This window comes from Podarcis gaigeae (genome assembly GCF_964106915.1).
Source record: "Podarcis gaigeae genome assembly, chromosome: 5".
Taxonomy (NCBI): Eukaryota; Metazoa; Chordata; class Lepidosauria; order Squamata; family Lacertidae; genus Podarcis; species Podarcis gaigeae.
Genome location: NC_139681.1, coordinates 86,993,519 through 87,010,744, shown reverse-complemented (window position 1 = coordinate 87,010,744; position 17,226 = coordinate 86,993,519). Strand labels below are relative to the sequence as shown.

General features: G+C 47.8%; 1 protein-coding gene across 2 annotated transcripts; it reads left to right on the top strand.

Annotated features, from left to right (window-relative positions):
• Window positions 1–523: 523 nt before the first annotated feature.
• GHSR (growth hormone secretagogue receptor) lies at window positions 524–13,877 on the top strand (the record flags this gene model as incomplete). 2 transcript variants are annotated; one of them, XM_083739878.1, is made up of 2 exons in its annotated part: window positions 524–1,098; window positions 3,631–5,924. In XM_083739878.1, the coding sequence occupies one exon, from the start codon at window positions 3,759–3,761 to the stop codon at window positions 4,710–4,712; it is 954 nt and encodes a 317-aa protein (XP_083596004.1). In that variant the 3' UTR covers window positions 4,713–5,924. The 2 variants fall into 2 exon arrangements, with proteins under 2 accessions (XP_083596004.1, XP_083596003.1); XM_083739877.1 differs by lacking the exon at window positions 524–1,098 and adding an exon at window positions 12,566–13,877 and having other exon boundaries at window positions 3,789–4,524.
• Window positions 13,878–17,226: the final 3,349 nt, after the last annotated feature.

Here is a 17,226-nt window from a genome sequence, read left to right as displayed (position 1 = left end):
TCAGCAAGGGCTCAGGGCTACTGAAGGCGCCCCCTCTCTTTTAACTGCGTTGCGTTGTGTGCGGGTGCTTTTTTAAATGCTAGTTTTGACGCGCACTGCGTTTTATTGAATGCCATCTCTCTGTCGCTGGGTTACAACCGAAGATGGATCAGACCAAAAGACCCAGATAGCCCTGCATCCTGTTCCCACAGTGGCCAGTCTGGTATCGCTTTGTCTAACACCTCCCACCCTCTTTCTCCAATCTACTTTTGCTACCCGCATTGGCTCCTCTGGAGTAAAGGCAGAGCGGAAACGGAATAAATGAATGAACCAACATTGGTGAACCCTCAGAACACCGACGGACGACAGGGCACATTCAGGGCACACACGCCCCCTTTAGGACCAGAATCGCCGTTCACACGTTACGTTCAACGTTCGCGGCGACGCGCGTCCACAAACAAACGCTCGCCCCGCGCGAATGCCCGAGAGCGCGCGACCACCTCTCGCCCCGACGCGGCGGCGGCGTGTTCCGCGTGACGTGTGAACGCGCTTCTCCGCCAATACCCCACGCCCCCTTTCCTTCATCCATTCATTCATTTCTTCCCGCGCCTCATTCCCCTACCGGCTCGTCGTCTCGGCGCGCAGCACGCGGCACCCACCGCTTCCTTCGCCAGAGCCGTCGGGGCGGAGGCCGGGGATCCGGAGATCCTTTCGCCGGGGCAGGAGCGGGTTGGCCGGCAGAGTCGCCGGCTCCGGCGAGGGCGGAGAGGGGTTCGCTTCGCGCTTCTTCTCCTCGGAGTGGAGGCGCGTCGAGGGCGCGCCGGGCGCCCTTGCTCATCGCCGCTCGGAGGCTGGGGAACAGGAGGGATCGATTCCGCCCTCGATCCTGCCGCCGGGAGCTGCCTGGACCTCGCCTGTCTTGCAAGCCCGACCCTTCTTTCCCAGCTTGGAGGCGCTCTGCACATGCTCAGAGGGAGACTCGCCTGCCCAAGGCTTTTTCTGCAAGGAGGTGCAAGGAGCACGCCGGAAGAAGCGGCTGGGATAAAGAAGGAAGGGGCTGCGTAGTTCAGGGGTTTGCATGCAGAAGAAGGTCCTGAGTTGGAGTCCTGATATCTCCAGGTAGGGCTGTTTGCGTGGAGGACTGCTGCCGGTCAGTGTAGACAGCACTGGCCTAGGGAGACCAAATGGGCTGACTCTGTGTCTTCCTAATAACTAGAGCGGTTAAAAAGGGGGGGGGGGGAGCTTTCTTCCTTTAAAAAAATATTCAGGTTAGTGGTCATTTCGGTAACTTGCACGCTAGGATTCATGGTGAGGCGGGGGCATTCTTTAGCCGGTAATGTGCGCTACTATTTCGAATGGTCTCACAGTGCCTGATGATAAGAGTGCATTACCTTGCTTCAAAATGAGGTGCACCTGCTGCGCTGGGGAGCAACCTCCTTCAGCTTTGGGATTCCCAAGCCATTGCCCATTGGGAGGCTGTTGCCGGGAGGGGGAGTAGATATCCTGAAAGGATCGATTTGCCTACTTCTTAACTGGCACTGCTGATCTGGCTGGGCTGGAGGCTTAAAAAGTGGCAAAAAGGCAAAAAGGTTGTCCTGTGATTCCCCACATCAACGCATGCTTAGAAGTTGCTATGGGGTTTTCAAGCCACTTGATTCCCACGTTGGGCTAGAATAAGGATCCCTTCCGACTATGCTTCTTTGCAGGACATGTAATCTAACTGTACCTGTTGCTCAAATGATTTTGTACATGTGGCCCCACTGTGCCCATGTGGCAAAAGAGTGGCCGAGTCATGGCTTTTCGGTGCATGACTTGCGCCTTGCATGGTTTACTTAGAGCCTTTCTTCCTTCAAGGAAACCAGGTTGGCAGATGACAGGACTAAACTCTGCAACAAGGGTAGGATAGGGCGAGAGAGAAGAAGGATGCAACCAAAGCCAGCCAGGGATTTGAACACTCTCGTATCTGTGCTTTTGACCCAGTGCTCTAGCCACTACACACACTGGCTCTTGAACGCCCATGGAAAACCGGCAATTAGATTTCTTCAGTGGCTTGCCTTCTTCTGCAGCAAGTAGTGAGGCTTGAATGCCAGAGCTGTGCTCTGGGTTGCATTGGTGGATGGTCCCATCAGGACAGGACTTTGGGGCAGTTGCCAGGGACCCCACTCAGCAAAATGAGCCGGAGGGTCTCTAAATGCAGCTGGGCTAGCTGACCGCATTTCGAATTAAGTCAAATAATACATCAAAAGACCATTAGTCTAAAACGTCCGTAGCCCGTACTCTAAAAGAGACAGAGATTCCCTAAATGGACGGATGACATTGCCTGCTGGGAAGAAGATGAGCTTCGGTTTCCCCAGAGCTTCGATTTTGCAGCCCAATTCACACACACACCTTGTTGTTGTTGTTTTTTATGAAAGTGCAGTTTCTACATACAGTCATACCTTGGGTTACAGATGGTTCAGGTTGTGTTTTTTTGGGTTACGGACGCATCGAAACCTGGAAGTACTGGAACGGGTTACTTCCAGGTTTCGGCGGTCGCGCATGCACAGAAGCACTAAATCGTGCTTTGCGCATGCGCAGAAGTGCCAAATTGCTACCCACATGTCCGCAAATGCGGCGCTGCAGGTTGTGAATGCTGCGGGTTGCGAACGTGCCTCCCGCACGGATCATGTTCACAACCGGAGCGTCCACTGTATTTAGAGAAAGGCATAGAAACAAAGTGTATACTTATCGCTTGATTACAGAAGCATCCATTCTGTGATGGCTTTTGCATGTGAATGGACCACCTCAGGCAGAAAGGTCGTGCTTGTCCTGTCTTGTCCTTATTATGACCACCAATGCTTTCCAAAGGAGTCCATTCTCACTTTCACACAATAGCCATCGCCAAGTGTAGAGCAATCAAGTGAATTAAGGCACATGTGATTATAATTAATTCTGACTTTGTCTACCCATCAGGAATTGGGGGCAACTGCTATTCCACATGAGTTGGTTTATCAGTTGTGTGGCCTCAATGGAAAGGCACCCAAAGTTTGGAATTTAGCTTTTATCTCAGATTCAGGCTCTCTTCTGACTCCCATACCCCTGCTCCCACACACCTTGCTCATCTGGTTTGGGTTGTTATAGAGGTCTTTGTAGGTCATCTAGTCTAACGCTCTGTTAAGTGTAGGGAAACCAGAGCTTAGAGCATCACCGATGGACGGCTGTCCAGCCTCTGCTCGAAGATGCATTTTAAATAAAAGGACACATTCTACTCATGTAAAAACACGCTGATGAAGAAGTTTGGATTTGATATCCCGCTTTATCACCACCCGAAGGAGTCTCAAAGCGGCTAAGATTCTCCTTTCCCTTCCTCCCCCTCACCAAACACTCTGTGAGGTGAGTGGGGCTGAGAGACTTCAGAGAAGTGTGACTGGCCCAAGGTCACCCAGCAGCTGCATGTGGAGGAGCAGGGAATCGAACCCAGTTCACCAGATTATGAGTCCACTGCTCTTAACCACAACACTATACCACACTGGCTCCGCTGATTCTTGGACTGTCCGTGGGCCGGATTTAGAAGGCAATTGGGCCGGATCCGGTCCCCGGGCCTTAGTTTGCCTACCCATGCCTTAGATCCAGGCCTCCTCCTAACCAGCTTATTGGTTTGTTTCCATACAGCACCTCCCGTGCCATTTGTTGCTGCCGCCACCACGATTCCCTTGTCTCGCTTCGGGCATGAGCAGTAGCTGACGTAGCCTTTTCAGACCGCCCCAGCCCAGCCCGTGCCCCGGCGAGAGCCCCTGGGGATGTACAACGAGAGCAGCCTGCAGGTTGCGATGGATTACGTCGGCGACAACGACACGTTGCCCGAGTACCCTCTGCACCTCTTCCCCGCGCCTCTCCTCACCGGCGTCACCGTCACCTGCGTGCTCCTCTTTGTGGTCGGGATCCTGGGCAACGTGATGACGATGCTGGTGGTCTCGAGGTTCCGGGACATGCGGACCACCACCAACCTGTACCTGTCGAGCATGGCTTTCTCGGACCTTCTGATCTTTCTCTGCATGCCCCTGGACCTCTTCCGCCTCTGGCAGTACCGGCCCTGGAACCTCGGCGACCTCCTCTGCAAGCTCTTCCAGTTTGTCAGTGAGAGCTGCACTTACTCCACCATCCTCAACATCACGGCTCTGAGCGTGGAGAGGTATTTGGCCGTCTGCTTCCCGCTCTGGGCCAAGGTGGTTGTCACCAAGGGCAAAGTCAAGCTGGTCATCCTGGTGCTGTGGGCCGTCTCCTTCGCCAGCGCCGGGCCCATCTTCGTCTTGGTCGGGGTCGAGCATGAGAACGGGACCAACCCGTCGGACACCAACGAGTGCCGGGCCACGGAGTACGCCATCCAGTCGGGGCTGCTGACCATCATGGTGTGGACCTCGAGCGTCTTCTTCTTCCTGCCCGTGTTCTGCCTGACCGTCCTCTACAGCCTCATCGTGAGGAAGCTCTGGAGGAGGAAGAAGAAGGACATCGGGCCCAAGACATCCATCCGGGACAAGTACAACCGCCAGACGGTGAAAATGCTAGGTAAGGGTATCTTGGTTCCGTTTCTGACATGGTGTGTCCCTGTAGACCAGAGTTGGCCAGACTTGAGTCTCCAGCTAGGACTACGATTCCCATCACCCCTGGTCCTGCTAGCTAGGGATGATGGGAGTTGTAGTCCTAGCTGGAGACCCAAGTTTGGGAAACCCTGCTGCTATAGACCCGAGATGTGAAATTTTGGACCAGCTATAAGGGGTGATATCTAGTGTCAGTCAAACTCACGGTAACTTAAGTCCATTGATTTCACTGGGGCCACATTCACGCTGCGCATTTAAAGCACTGTGATCCCACTTTACACAGTCAAAGGGGTTTTTTGGGTGGGGGGATATAGTTTGTTCAGGGTGCTGAGAGTTGTTGGAGACCCCTGTTTCCCTCCCAGAGCTACAATTCCCAGAGTAGTTTAACAATCAATACCTCTTCCCCGGGAACTCTGGGAACTGTAGTTCTGCAGGGAATAGGGGGTCTCCTAACAACTCTCAGCACCCTTAGCAAACTACAGTTCCCAGAATTCTTTGCGAGACAGCCATGACTTTTTAAAGTGTTATCATAGCACTTTGAACAGATGGTGCGAAAGTAGCTTCCGTCTACTCTGAGTATGACATAGTTGGAATTATTGTGTTTATATTTTAATTGCCTTCCACACACATCTTGAGGCAATGTTTAGAATGCAGCTAAAGCAGCTAAAACACTTTAAGACAACGTAGAAAATAGCGGCAGATTTTTGTTTTTTTAATGAAAAATCCATTAGACACCCATGGCAGAGACTCGCTCATCCAGCTGGGCAGGCTTGTCAGAACAAAAAAACATCTTCAATGGTTTCTGGAAAGTGCAAATAGCAGGCATCTGTCATATTGCAAAAGGAACAAGGTTCTGCAGAACAGGGGCAGCAACACTAAAAGCCCTGCTCTGGGTTGCATGAACACATGTAAAAGGGCTGATTGGGAAGACATCTTTGGCACCCCTTCCGTGCATTCAAGGGGTAGAGTTTGCACAGAACCAGCACATGCATTACTGAGCACACATAGGCTCCTGTGTGCATGGTCTGCTCCCTTGGAAAATGGAGCCTTACAGATTTCACATGCAGGAGCCTTCATGTGCACACATGTTCAGGTGTGTGCTTGCAGGCTCGGTGCAAATGGCATAGAATGCATGGATCAGTTCCTCCTGTACGTCAATTTGTACTCAAATGGAGGAGCAAAACTAGGACTGAAGCTCCTGAGTGTATGAAAACGCTATTATTATTATGATAATAGCCTCTGAGCCTCTGCAGTGTATATTTCTCTCACTACTCCCAGGCATAACAAGTATGTGAAAGGATCCCTGCTGGATTCTGATCAAAGGTCTATCAGTTTCACAACTGGATGCTTCAGGGAAGTCCAGAAGCGGCACATGTGGGCAATGCCAGTGGCGTCGTGGTGAAATTCAAAGCGCATGGCATCCCACAGCATGTAAAGCAAGCAGAAGTAGCCAGTGTGGAATCCAGATATTTGCTGGACTCCAACTCCCATTAGCCCCAGCAGCCATGGCCAATGGCGAGAGAAGATGGGAGTTGTAGTCCAACAATATCTGGAGGATACTATGCTGGGCACCTTAATTGTATTGGCTAGATGGTTGGACTTGAAGAACAAAGGAAGCTACAATATACCAAGTCAGACTATTGGGCCGTCTACACTGACTGACACCAGCTCTCTGAGGGTTTAGACAGGAAGTCCCTCCCATACCTACCTGGAGATGCTGGGTCTTGAACCTTGGACCTTCCATTGCAAAGCAGATGCCCAAGCACTAGGCTGCAGCACCAACGTCTACTTTGCTAGTGAAGACCTGGGTGTGCATCCCTGAGCAGTCGTGGGGTTCTCTGGGTGCTGTGAGCCTGTCACTGTGTGAGCTGAGTCTCCCTCGGATCACGTGCCAGGATAGGCGCAAGCTTACACTGCAGGCACAAACTGCTCCAACAGATTAGAGATTCCTCCTCCGTCGCAACACTGGCAATGGCCCGTCCATGCTATGCTTCTCATGCAACTGGTATTCACTGGGATCAATGTGTCTTCAGGAGACGGCAGAGTGCCAATACTGATGGGACCTCTTGGGACCAAGTAAGAAGGTCCATATGACTTTCTTTCCTGAAAATCAATCTTTCCTTCCTTCCTTCCTTCCTTCCTTCCTTCCTTCCTTCCTTCCGAAGTTAATCACTGGACAGTTCTTATTTGTACTTTTTAATTCACCTTGGTGTTCGGGGTTATTCTCGGAACCATTTTTATCACTGGAGGCCCAGGTGGCCTCTGTGGCAAGGACTGACAACAACAACATTTATACCCCGCCCAGCTGGCTGGGCTTCCCCAGCCACTCTAGGAGGCTCCCAACAGAATATTAAAAACACGATAAAACATCAAACATTACAAACTTCCCTAAACAGGGCTGCCTTCAGTTCTTTATTTCCTTGACATCTGATGGGAGGGTGTTCTACAGGGCGGGTGCCACTACCGAGAAGGCCCTGTGCCTGGTTTCCTGTAACCTCACTTCTCTCAGGGAGGGAACCACCAGAAGGCACTTGGAGCTGGACCTCAGTGTCCGGGCAGAACGATGTGGGTGGAGACGCTCCTTCAGGTATACTGGGCCGAGGCCATTTAGGGCTTTAAAGATCAGCACCAACACTTTGTATTGTGCTCGGAAACATACTGGGAGCCAATGTAGGCCTTTCAGGACTGGTGGTATATGGTTTTGGCGGCCACTCCCAGTCACCAGTCACCTATCATCAGCTTTGGCTGGTTAAGTCGACTACACATTTTATTTTTTAGTTACTGCATTCATATCCCAATTTTCTCCAAGGAGCTCAAGGTGGTGTTCATGGTTTCCCCCCCACAACAACCCTGTGAGGTAGGTTAGGTAGAGAAGCAGTGACTGGTCCAAGATCACTTAGTGTATTTCATAGCCTAGTGGGAATATGAACCCTGGTCTGGTCCAGAAGGCTCTTCCTGTGTCCTTCTGCTCTCTTAGGTTATTGTAATGCATGCATTATCAATTAAATGCCTGGCATGTTGCCCCTTTATGAGAAACGTTCATGACCCTGGAGGCCAGCTCCTAGAGAGAGCTATCTCGGAGTTGGGTCCTAGCTGGCGAAGTCTATTTCTACAGGCTCCCAGGCTTCATCAAGAACCGAGTCTGTTAAACCATTAACTCGTTTTGTAGTGGATTTCTACTTGAACAGCTGAGGACAGAACAGTTATGAGGACAGAGAGATCTGACTCAGCTTCACATGCCTGATGCACTTATGCATAGAAATTCACTAATGAATGCACACAGAGATCCCCTGAAAGGCCACATATAAATATTTTAAATAAACGTAATACAAAGAACTCTGGATCCAGGCACCCGTAACCAACACAGAAACTACTTATACCAAACTTTATCAATAAGCGTTTATGTTATGGATATATTTGAGTGGGACTTCTCGTAATAAAATGCACCCTCTCCAATATTGCCTCCTTTTTTTCTGTTCTAAACAAAACCACCCCAAATGTGTAAAGTTACTATTAAAAGTGCTAAATATACATGACCCTTGCCGAATTCGGTCACCTCAGGCAACTGTCATTACAGAATTCATTCCACAAACTGTTGTTTTTAAATTGCGTTATCCTAGGCATATCTAATCAGATCTAACTGGTGTTAGAAACAGAGATATGAAAGCTAGGAGCTGAATGGCACCTTAAACCTAGTGGAATGTCTGGGCGCACTTTTTTTTTTTATAACAAGAATGCAAAGCTGAGAATGAATGAACTGCAGGTAAAATATTACGTTCATTTTTCACCTGGTCTAGTCCTTCCCCTGCCCACCCCCTAATATTCTTAAGAGGGTCTCTTCTCCAGTCTTCAGAGAGTAGCTGGAAATTGGGTCCTCTTTTCCTTCCACTCTGCAGCTTTAATCTGAAATCTTAGGTGCAGTACTGTGCCTAGAGTTCAGAAACTGGTCGCACTAACGAAATCCCCTGTCGCAAAATGCGCCTAGAACAATGGGAGTTTCAAACACCATTGAGTTCACTGAGGCTTTACTCCCAGGGAAGTGTTAGAGGCTGGCAGTCTAGAAAAAAGCCGAATATTCACTGCAGTCATGCCTGTACACTTGGCAGAGTCATTTGATTCTGCGTAGAGGAAATTAAATTGACACTGGCGATGCAAAGGAAGATTTCTTTTATAATTTCATTTTTATTAATGTCTGCTACTTGCCATAAATTACTACAGAGTGGCCTATGTTTGTTCTGTTAGATTAAATCTGGGCAATTAGGGCTGTAACCCTAGACACATTTCTCTGGAACTGTGAGTAAGGCCTACTGAGCTGCAAGGGATTTACTTCTGAGTAGACATGCAGAGGTTTGCACTGTGGAAAAGCTGTTTGATTTATCATCATAAGAACTGGGCAGAGGGGTCTTCAGGATTGCAAGGAGATTACCGCACGTTTCCGTGTATAAGACTAGCTTTTTTTAAAAAAGCTAAAAAATAATGTTAAAAAGGGAGGGGTAGTCTTATAAATGGGAGCAATCTCCCCCCATTTTCTTAATTTTGAGTCCCCCTTATACACAAAAATACAGTAAATACCTTTGATGGAGGAGAGGTTTGCGTGTTATGTTTTGACTCTGGGGCTTAAAAGAAAGTCTGGACGGAACCCGTTTCTCTGTCCAAGGTCTTAGTGCTGTTCCTAGTCATTTCTTAGCTATAGAGAATTGAACATTGAAGAGAGAAATGAATATACGGCAGAATATTTCGCATGCAATTTAGGTAACATAATCCAAAGCTCCTCCATTAACTTTGGCTCCAATTAACAGCATGTGGATGAACCCAGGTGTCCATCTGGCTGTGTTTAGAAGGTCTTATTTGCAGGGAAGTGTGCATCGGATTGCAGCCCAAACCTTGTTTTATGGCAGGGAACCTATGGCTCCCCAGATGTTGTGGGACTAGAACAGCCATCCACCCCTAGCCAGGAGAGCCTGTAGCTGCAGTCCTGAAATCTGGACCGCCATAGCTTCCTCACCCCTGTGTAGGGTTTATTTCTATACTACTAAGTCATGTAACGATAAAGGTAAAGGGACCCCTGACCATTAGGTCCAGTCGCGGACGACTCTGGGGATGCAGTGCTCATCTCGTTTTACTGGCCAAGGGAGCCGGCATACAACTTCCGAGTCATGTGGCGAACCAGAGTGGCGCATGAAAATGCTGTTTACCTTCCCGTCGGAGTGGTACCTATTTATCTACTTGTACTCTGACGTGCTTTCAAACTGCTAGGTTGGCAGGAGCTGGGATTGAGCAACAGGAGCTCACCCCGTCATGGGGATTCGAACCGCCAACATTCTGATTGGCAAGTCCTAGGCTCTGTGGTTTAACCCACAGCGCTACCCGCGTCCCTTACTAAGTCATATGGATGCCATCTAAGTTATGCAAAGCAAATATAAGACGCAAGGAAAATACAGAAACAGGGAACAACATCATAAAGAGCAGGTCAAACACATTCAAACAAAAGGGCCTTTTGGCGCAAGAAAATCTTCAAAACGGAGATGGGGCAAAGTTTTTCCAGCACAAAGCTCCTTGATACAAGATTTCATTCTGAAAAACGTTGCACAGCTTTCACGTGAGCCCTGAGAGCCGAACTCCCCGTGATGTTAAGTGCATCTTTGCATCTAGCAAGCAGAAGAACTGAGCTGCAGATTGCAAAAAACAGCTGTGGGAGGAGGATCAGGGATCGAGGTAGAGCAGGTGTGGAGAAAGAGTGGGGGGTTAACCCTTCCCTCTCCTGCTGTGGTTGTGAGGAAACTCCCACTGCAGACGCCAGCACTTTGGTTGAGAGTAAATCCTTCATGGGTGCTAAGGAGAGATTCCCTTCTAAAGCTTCACTTCAGCTTACTGAAGGATTTTTCTCAGCAGGGCAGGGTGTGCATGCAATAGACTTTCCCCCTTCACTCCTGTGCTGCTCTCATCCTCCAGGTGATGATTATAAAATATGCAGTACTTCTATAAGTATATTTATCGTGATTAATAATAACTTATTGTTATTATTTTGTTTTCCTGGGTTTTTCATATTTATATTGAATTATTTATTTGAATTAATTTTATAATGAAATGATTATAGAATGTTTTATCATTTTACTGTTGTTAGCCGCTCTGAGCCCGGCTTCGGATGGGGAGGGCGGGATATAAATAAAATTTATTATTATTATATTTTTATTAAAGTGCTTTCAAGTAAAAGAAATAAAGTGATACGGGGGGGGAGAAGGAAAAGTGAGAGGGAGAAAAACAACAACAAGGGTACATGTAAAAGAGGGGGATAGCAAAAAAAGAAAAAAAGAAAAAAGAGAGAGGCAATATACGAGAATCCCATACTTTTCTGTATAAATTGGCATAGTATTATTGTCCTATTGCTTATGTAACCGTTAATAGCCTACAACATTTTGTATAAACCCATTCATCCCAAATGTTATCATATTTATCCATACAGACTCTGCACCTGTAAGCAGCCCATTCATAAATTACAAGGGATGTCATATATCGTCAGTCCATTGATATCATACCTTTATTTTTCCAATTCCTCAATATCAATCTCTTGGGCACCATTACGGCACATAAAATCCATTAATAATAACTTTACATGTTCGGGGTCTTTTTCTTAGGACAGCAAAAAAAAAAAAAAAAAAAAAAGAGGCAAAATTGGAGGGGTGCATTTTATGCAAGGCATCCTCCTTCTGCCCCTCCCCCTTTTCTGTTGCGCAATGGGGTGGTGCGAACTTATGCGCACTTAGCCAATGCTCACTGGGCCAGGAACATAACCCCTGCACAAATCTGCCGTTGCCTGTATTATGAGCAGTAGTAATAGTGGTATGGCCACATCTTTAGGGTCGCTACTTCCTTTTTGAGTTTTATTTTGTTGGCCTTTTGTAGCTGTTGCTTTAAGCTAGGCTCCTCCACCACTATGTGGAGCAAGTATTGAATATTTTTAATCGGCTGGTAGAGAGAGAATTTGTGTTGACTTACGCTCCAGGGTGGGGGAGCCTGCTGTTTTGGGTCTTGCCCCCTTGGGTGCAGTTCTGTAGAAGGGTGTTTGTGGTGTTGCAGGGAAAAGTAGCAGGCGAAGATGGGTGCCCACGAATGTGTGGGTCAAGCAGCCCCTCCCAGCTGCTGCTTTTCTAAGGCAAACCACACCTCCTCTTCCTGCTTTCCAGCAAACTTCCAACACCAGCTTTCCAGCACCAGATTTCTAGCTGGGCCTTTCACTATTATCTTATGCCAGTGAAGCCACTGTGGTGTAGTGGTTAGGAGCAATGGACTCGTAATCTGGTGAACCGGGTTTGATTCCCCGCTCCTCCACATGCAGCTGCTGGGTGACCTTGGGCTACTCACTCTTCTCTGAAGTCTCTCAGCCCACTCACCTCACAGAGTGTTTGTTGTGGGGGAGGAAGGGAAAGGAGATTGTTGGAGGAAGGGAAAGGAGATTGTTAGCCACTTTGAGATTCCTTAAAGGTAAAGGTAAAGGGACCCCTGACCATTAGGTCCAGTCGTGACCGACTCTGGGGTTGCGGCACTCATCTCGCTTTATTGGCCGAGGGAGCCAGCGTACAGCTTCCGGGTCATGTGGCCAGCATGACTAAGCCGCTTCTGGCAAACCAGAGCAACGCACGGAAATGCCGTTTACCTTCACGCTAAAGTGGTACCTATTTATCTACTTGCACTTTGACGTGCTTTCGAACTGCTAGGTTGGCAGGAGCAGGGACCAAGCAACGGGAGCTCACCTCGTCGTGGGGATTCGAACCGCCAACCTTCTGATCAGCAAGTCCTAGGCTCTGTGGTTTAACCCACAGCGCCACCCGCGTCCCTTTTTTGAGACTCCTTAGGGTAGTGATAAAGCGGGATATCAAATCCAAACTCTTTTTCTTCTTCTACACCACCTCTGTAAATCAGCAGGGTGAAAGGAGAAAGTCTGGCAAATAATATGGTATCTCCATTTCTCCCTAACGTCTTCTCTCTTTTTCTTCTTCCTCCTCTTCCAGCGGTGGTGGTCTTTGCTTTCATCCTTTGCTGGTTGCCTTTCCACCTCGGACGTTACCTGTTTTCCAAATCCTTTGAGGACGGATCCTTGGAAATAGCCGTCATCAGCCAATATTGCAACTTGGTGTCTTTTGTCCTTTTCTACCTAAGTGCCGCCATCAACCCAATCCTGTACAACATCATGTCCAAGAAATACCGGAAGGCGGCTTACAGGCTCTTCGGCATCAAGACACACAGGAAGAAAAGGCTGTCGGGGCTGAAGGAGGGAGGGTCTCGAGTGTGGGCAGAGTCCAGTGTCAGACAAACATGACGCTGCCGACTGGACCTAGCCGTCACCTAAAGCCACAATAGAAGGGGAAATATATTCAGGTTAAAGGAGCTCCCTGGTAGACCATCTGCTTTGCATGTAGAAGGTCCCAAATTCAACCCCCTTTATCTCCAGGTAGGGTTGGGAATGTTTCTAGCCTGGAACCCTGGAGAGCTGCTGCCAGTCAGTGTAGACTATATGGAGCTACATGGAACCGATGACCTGGCTCAGTAGAAGGCAGCTTCCAATGTCCTTATCTGCAGAGCTTTCTGTGGAGTGGAGAGTGCATTATGAAATAAGTTTTGTGCATAATAAACATCAGCAGAGAGAGAGACAAAATCCCTACCTTTTCTGTCATTTTCAGTGATTCTCTGTCACTGGGAAGAAAGGTGGTTTGCCATCCTCAAGATGCAGGGCATGAGCTAATAGGGCTGGGTTTTACTGGTAAACAGCTCAGGGTGGGGCAAGCGGCAGGAGCTGGTCAGAGCCAGGATGAGGTGTGGTGCTACAGAGAGCCCAGGAAGGGCAACAAAGGAAATTCTAGAGTGATGATGCACAGAGCTCATTTCCTGTTCCCATTTCAAAGATCCCATGAAGATGTCAGGGCCGTGCCCAAGGTAGAGGGACTCTCTTATTCTGCATCTCTTTCAAACGAAACCTATTGATCATCACTCCACCGATCTGCCAAATGGCAGCGGATGCACATATGTAACCGGCCAAAGAACAGGGAACATGAACGCAGAATCCAGTGTCTCTGGGGCACCTCCAGAGTTTGGCATGAGTTTGTTTGGATTCACCGAATTTGTTCAAGAATCTCCGAACTGCACCTGAAAGCAAGCTCCCATAATTGCTGAGTGAACCAACCATGAATTAAGAACTTTGAACAATTTCTAGCTGATCTTCAAGCCCATCCTCTTACATGTGTTGTTGTTTTTTACTCTTTAAATTCCCTGGGCGTTCAAAGATCACAATTGTTGTGGGGACTTGATTAAATCATTTGCATTCTACTTTGTGTTTTGATGCTTTTGCAGCTGCCTTAAGTATGTTTTATGCATCATCACAGTAGCTTGTAACATTCTGAATGCTGAAAGTTTTTTGTGGGTTTTTTTTGTTGAGGATCGTTTGGGTGAACATCAATCGAGCTGTGAACTAAGCTAGTTCATTTTGCAAATGGACGAGCCTGAACTGGAATCCCTTTTTGGACATGTTGAAGCTCATTTCTTTTTGAAGTTAGCTTTCCAGGCTCTGGAAACAGAGATATGTGTGGACCTAGATGTTTGCTGAGTGTTGTGGATTGAGGGGGATGCAATATGGACTCTTACAGGTGAGTGGGGCACCTGTGAGAGTGGGTGAGTGAATGCGATCTTTCTAAGAGTTGATAAGCATAGGATATCCACGATTTAGCAGTAGGGGGAAGGAGAGGAAGTAAACATTAAAGTCCCAGGACAGTCCTGAGGTCACTGACAGATCCAAAAAGTGTATCCATTCAATTCTCTCTCTCTCTCTCTCTCTCTCTCTCTCTCTCTCTCTCTCTCTCTCACACACACACACACACACACCCACACACACCCACACACCCACACCCAAAATGATGCAGCTCCTTTCTATACAATAGCTGACACACTCTACTCTAGAGGGCTGCTGCCTTTCAATATGAGTGAACAGAATGTCAGCAATTAATGTTTAAAACTGGCCAGTGAGAACCTTAGCTCCTTACCTGTTTTTTTGTTTACTATAGGAGTGCCAGGTTTGCGATATTCATCCTAATCATAGCTAAATGATGATGCTTAGGAAAAATAAAATAAAAATTACACAGAAATGTTGGTGATCTCCGCTTCGGGCTGACTCACACAAACAAGTATGTCACCTGACAGTTTGTCACAGGATCCTTTCTGGAAAGATGGTCTTAAACCTCGTGTTGTTGAGGCACAAGTGCCAGGGACCAGGGGCTGTCCTGAGGTGGGGGCTCAGCCCCAAGTTATTTTGAGCTGGGCTGTATCCCTCATGCCTCGCCTCCTTTTATTTATTTATATTACCTGTCAGGGAACTGCCATCGGAGGGACAGGTGGTGGAGAGGCTCCAGGAGAATAGGAGAGACTCTACAGCAGAAGAAGGAACCAGTAGGGGGAGAGCAGGAGTTCCAGCGGAAAGGGAATCGGGGGAGAGGCTCTGGGATACTTCTAGTGAGAATAGTGAAGAGGTAACAAGACCCCCGTTAGGAACTCCCACCCTTCGCCGGAAACTGTCACGCAGAGAGTCACGAAGGTGCATGTCCGTCAAACAGCTTTTATGTTGGAGTAAGTTCCGTAGACGCCCACTGTCAGATTCTACCAGCGACTGACGGAGTCATGCTTTGGGGGCTCCGTTAGTGCCTAGGTTTGGGTGACCAGCCAAACCCCAGAGGGATCAAGCTTTTACGCACAAGCAGCTCATTATCCCATCACATTACCTGTTCAATTCGTAGAGTCCTTTCATGCAGACAAGACCATTCCCATTCTTCCCACAGATTTACCGGTACCCAGAGGCACAGGGAGCAAGGAAAGTGACCTGCAGATCTTTGTCGATCTTATGGAGATATTGGTACTTAATCCAATTAAGAGTCCTCTCTCCCTACGTGCCTCATAATTACAGCTGTTCTATCAACTTGCAGTCCTCCAGCGTTGTCGAATCTCAAACCATGCAGCTTGAATAACGTCTAAGCAACCTTTTACATTTATTTCAGGTTTCCCCTCAGCATCTTTCTTAGTCCCAAGTGCCTATAACCTCAACACTTCTGTTCAATGTAACCAACTGGCCGTGTAAATGAGATGGTTCAAGTGTAATGGATGGCAGAATCAGGTTTCTTCTCATGATGGTTTGTGGCCTGCATGATGCGTTTTGATGCCTAAGGCCTTGCTATCTATAAAGCATTGAATCCCTCACAGTGGCCATGGGGAAAAACCTTTACAAACGTCAAAAACAGCTTAATATGAACTTATGTGCCTTTAACTTGCTAAAAACCTGCCTTCACCTATTACTTCTAAACATTGCTTTTCAAGTATCTCCAAAGGGGAAACAAAGCAAAGACCCTCAGACATTTGAAAGTGTTTGTGTGGGGATGATGAGTCTGCTTTAATTCTGCCACTAACTCTGCTATTTCAACTTCTTTGTTGCTTGTCCTAACCTTTCCGGTAAACGGTATTGAGGAACCTCAATAAACAAGATGAAAGAAAGAAAACCATTGTGTAAACATTTATGTTTTTCTGGAGAAGGGCCGTAGCTTAGCGATATGGCATCTGTTTGGTGGGCTGAAGGTCCCAGGTCCGACCCATGGCATCCTCAGGTCAGATTGGGACTGTCTGTTATTGAAAGCCCAGGAAAGCAGCTGCCACTCAGTGTGAACAATATTGAGTTAGATAGACCAGAGCTGACTCAGTAGACAGCAGCTCCCTGTATTCTTATGGCACCTAACAACTTGGCCATCTCATGGAATAGCCCCCTTCCTCTGAAAACGATGCAATTTTTGTACCTCCCCTCACCCAAGCGATGCATATTCTTTCCCCTTCTCCCGTCCTTCAGAGAAGATGAAGGGATCAAACCACTTTCAGTAAACTGGCTGCAGAAAATCCTGAAGGGGGGGAATTGATTTGGAATGGGCTTGGTGTGTGTGTGTGTGTGTGTGTGTGTGTGTGTGTGTGTGTGTGTGTAAATTAGCAGAAGATGAACTTATTTGGGATGTGGTGCAAATTAACCAAATAGCTGGCTGGGTGGTTAATGGGAAGTGCATTCATTGAAGGGGGATTTGGATAGGAAATTAATTGACTTGTCTTGAAGAAATGGGCGTTCTGCCGCTGTAGCAAAATGTAGGACCATAGAAGATTTGCGAAGCTGGGGTCGAAGGGCACGTGGCTGTCGTGCCCTCCTCATGCCATCCTCCCTGAGCCACTTTGCAAGGCTGGCTGGCTCAGTGGGCTCTATTCCCCCAGCATAACATTTGCCACCATCCGTACTGATCCCATGAATAATGCCATGGTCATTTTCACTTGACAGATTGTTTTTCATATGGCTCGTCCCTGCAACCCCCGAGTCCTTTGGCTCTTCCCTACGAACTATTTATTGTACATTCATCCCGATTTGCTTATGGGGAGGTTAGACCATGTCTGGTCTTATACTGAGTTCTGGTGTGTTTGCAGGGCAGTTATATGACAAGGAGCATTCATCCCAATTTGCTTATGGTCTGTTTATACACCTTTCTGTTAATCATCCGTTCACCCCACACTTTTTGCCACATTTCCCCATCAATTTCCTAAGTACAAGTAAAAACAACAACAACAACAAAAGTGGATTTGTTGTACCAGGGCGACAAGAGTTCTTTAA